At 41.7% G+C, this 1,538-nt stretch overlaps 1 protein-coding gene across 1 annotated transcript; it reads right to left on the reverse strand.

The window, feature by feature from the left end:
- On the reverse strand, nucleotides 204–1,415 carry LOC107618002 (agglutinin-2). The gene has a single exon (XM_016319910.2). The coding sequence runs from the start codon at nucleotides 1,355–1,357 to the stop codon at nucleotides 449–451; it is 909 nt and encodes a 302-aa protein (XP_016175396.1). The 5' UTR covers nucleotides 1,358–1,415; the 3' UTR covers nucleotides 204–448.

Below are 1,538 nucleotides of genomic sequence, written 5' to 3' on the forward strand. Positions count from 1 at the left end.
AATTAAAAAATTAAAAACTTAATTATAAATTAATTAAAAATTTAATAAAATTATAAAATATTAATAAAATAATTAAACCCTAATTAAAAATGATTTTTTGTGTTCATTCTTTGCGTACTTATTTGCAAGGGACAATTTAAACTTCAAGATGGAGAACAGATCAGAGGAGGGTAGGTGAAGTGAAAATCAAAGCGGAATGAACATATACATCAACCACTGACAACACTTTATTCATTTTTCACATGACCCACGCGAGCTACATCCAAAAAAAAAAGCAATAATGCAAGAAAGAAAATATCGTCAGAAATTCTTTTCCCTTCTAAGAAACTAGGATAGCCATTGGATCGAACAAAAAGGTACAACTCACTCCCCATCGCTCAAATCCAACCGTTAAATTCTGACATTTTGTCCTGGAAAAGAAAATAAAAACTAAAGTGGGTGATATCTCTCAAGCTGAGAAAAGTGAAGCATGTGTAGCCTCTGGAGCTTGTAGAGGTTGGTTGAGTTGGGCAGTGGTGGTCAAGGCAGAGACATTGTGCAACCAAGAACTGAAGCTCCACGAGATGAGGTCGTGGTTCTCGACGGCGCTGTCGCCGGTGGAGGCGGAGAACCCTACTTTCACATACTCCGGCAGGCCGTTTAATTCCACGGAAGAAGACACCTCATAAGGGATGTCACTTCCGTAAGAAGAAGTAACATAGAGTAACTTGTTGAAAGGATTGTACTCAACTTTTACAGTGAGGATCTCACCATTTTTTCTATCCCATGGAATCGCAGCCCTAGATCTAGTGGTGTTGACGTTGATTCCGATGTGCTTGTAAGTAGGGTCCCACCTTCCATCGACGTAGTTATCAAACTCCACGAAGATGATGGGGTTAGGACTGTTTGGATAGTCAACGGTGGAAGGCAAGGTGTTGTTGCCGAAAAGGCCGAAGTAACCGCCGTCGGAGTCGTTGGGAATGGGGGTCTTGGAGATGCTGGCGGGGGCAATGAAGAAGGTGAGGCCGTCGCCGGCGATCTCCCTTGTGGGGGAAGTGAGGCGGATCTTGAAGGTGGTTTCGATGGTGGAGAATTGAGGAGGGGTTTGTTTGCTGTTCCAGAGATGAATGAGGGAGGAGTGGATGACTCTTCCGACGCTGTTCTTGAGAGGGTTGCCGTTGGTGGGGTTTGTTTTGGTGAGTTGGATGTAGTTTGATGAGAGCTTTGCATCGCCCTGGAAGATGAGGCTTTTAATGTTCGTGGAGTCGAATTTGGAGAAGGTGAACTCGGTGAAGTTGTCTTGTGAGTGTGCCCTGGAGAGGAGTGTGAGGAAGATGGTTATGGCGGAAAGGAGAGAGAGAAGGTGGGGAGAAGCCATGGTGATATTATTTTGGTACAAAAGAAAGTTTGGTTTTGGTGCTAAGATTAGTGCTACTCTCCGTATATTTATAAGTCAAGAATCAAATCTGTCAAATACTTTATAAATTAGTAAAATAGGTTAAATTATCTAACAAATTTTAACTAATAATTTGGTATAAAATAACTGTATATGTATATTG

Source organism: Arachis ipaensis, chromosome B09 (assembly GCF_000816755.2).
Source record: "Arachis ipaensis cultivar K30076 chromosome B09, Araip1.1, whole genome shotgun sequence".
NCBI classification, from domain to species: Eukaryota; Viridiplantae; Streptophyta; class Magnoliopsida; order Fabales; family Fabaceae; genus Arachis; species Arachis ipaensis.

Coding starts and splice junctions, on each gene's coding strand:
- LOC107618002 (XM_016319910.2), bottom strand. CDS start 1,357: ATGGCTTCTCCCCACCTTCTCTCTCTCCTTTCCGCCATAACCATCTTC.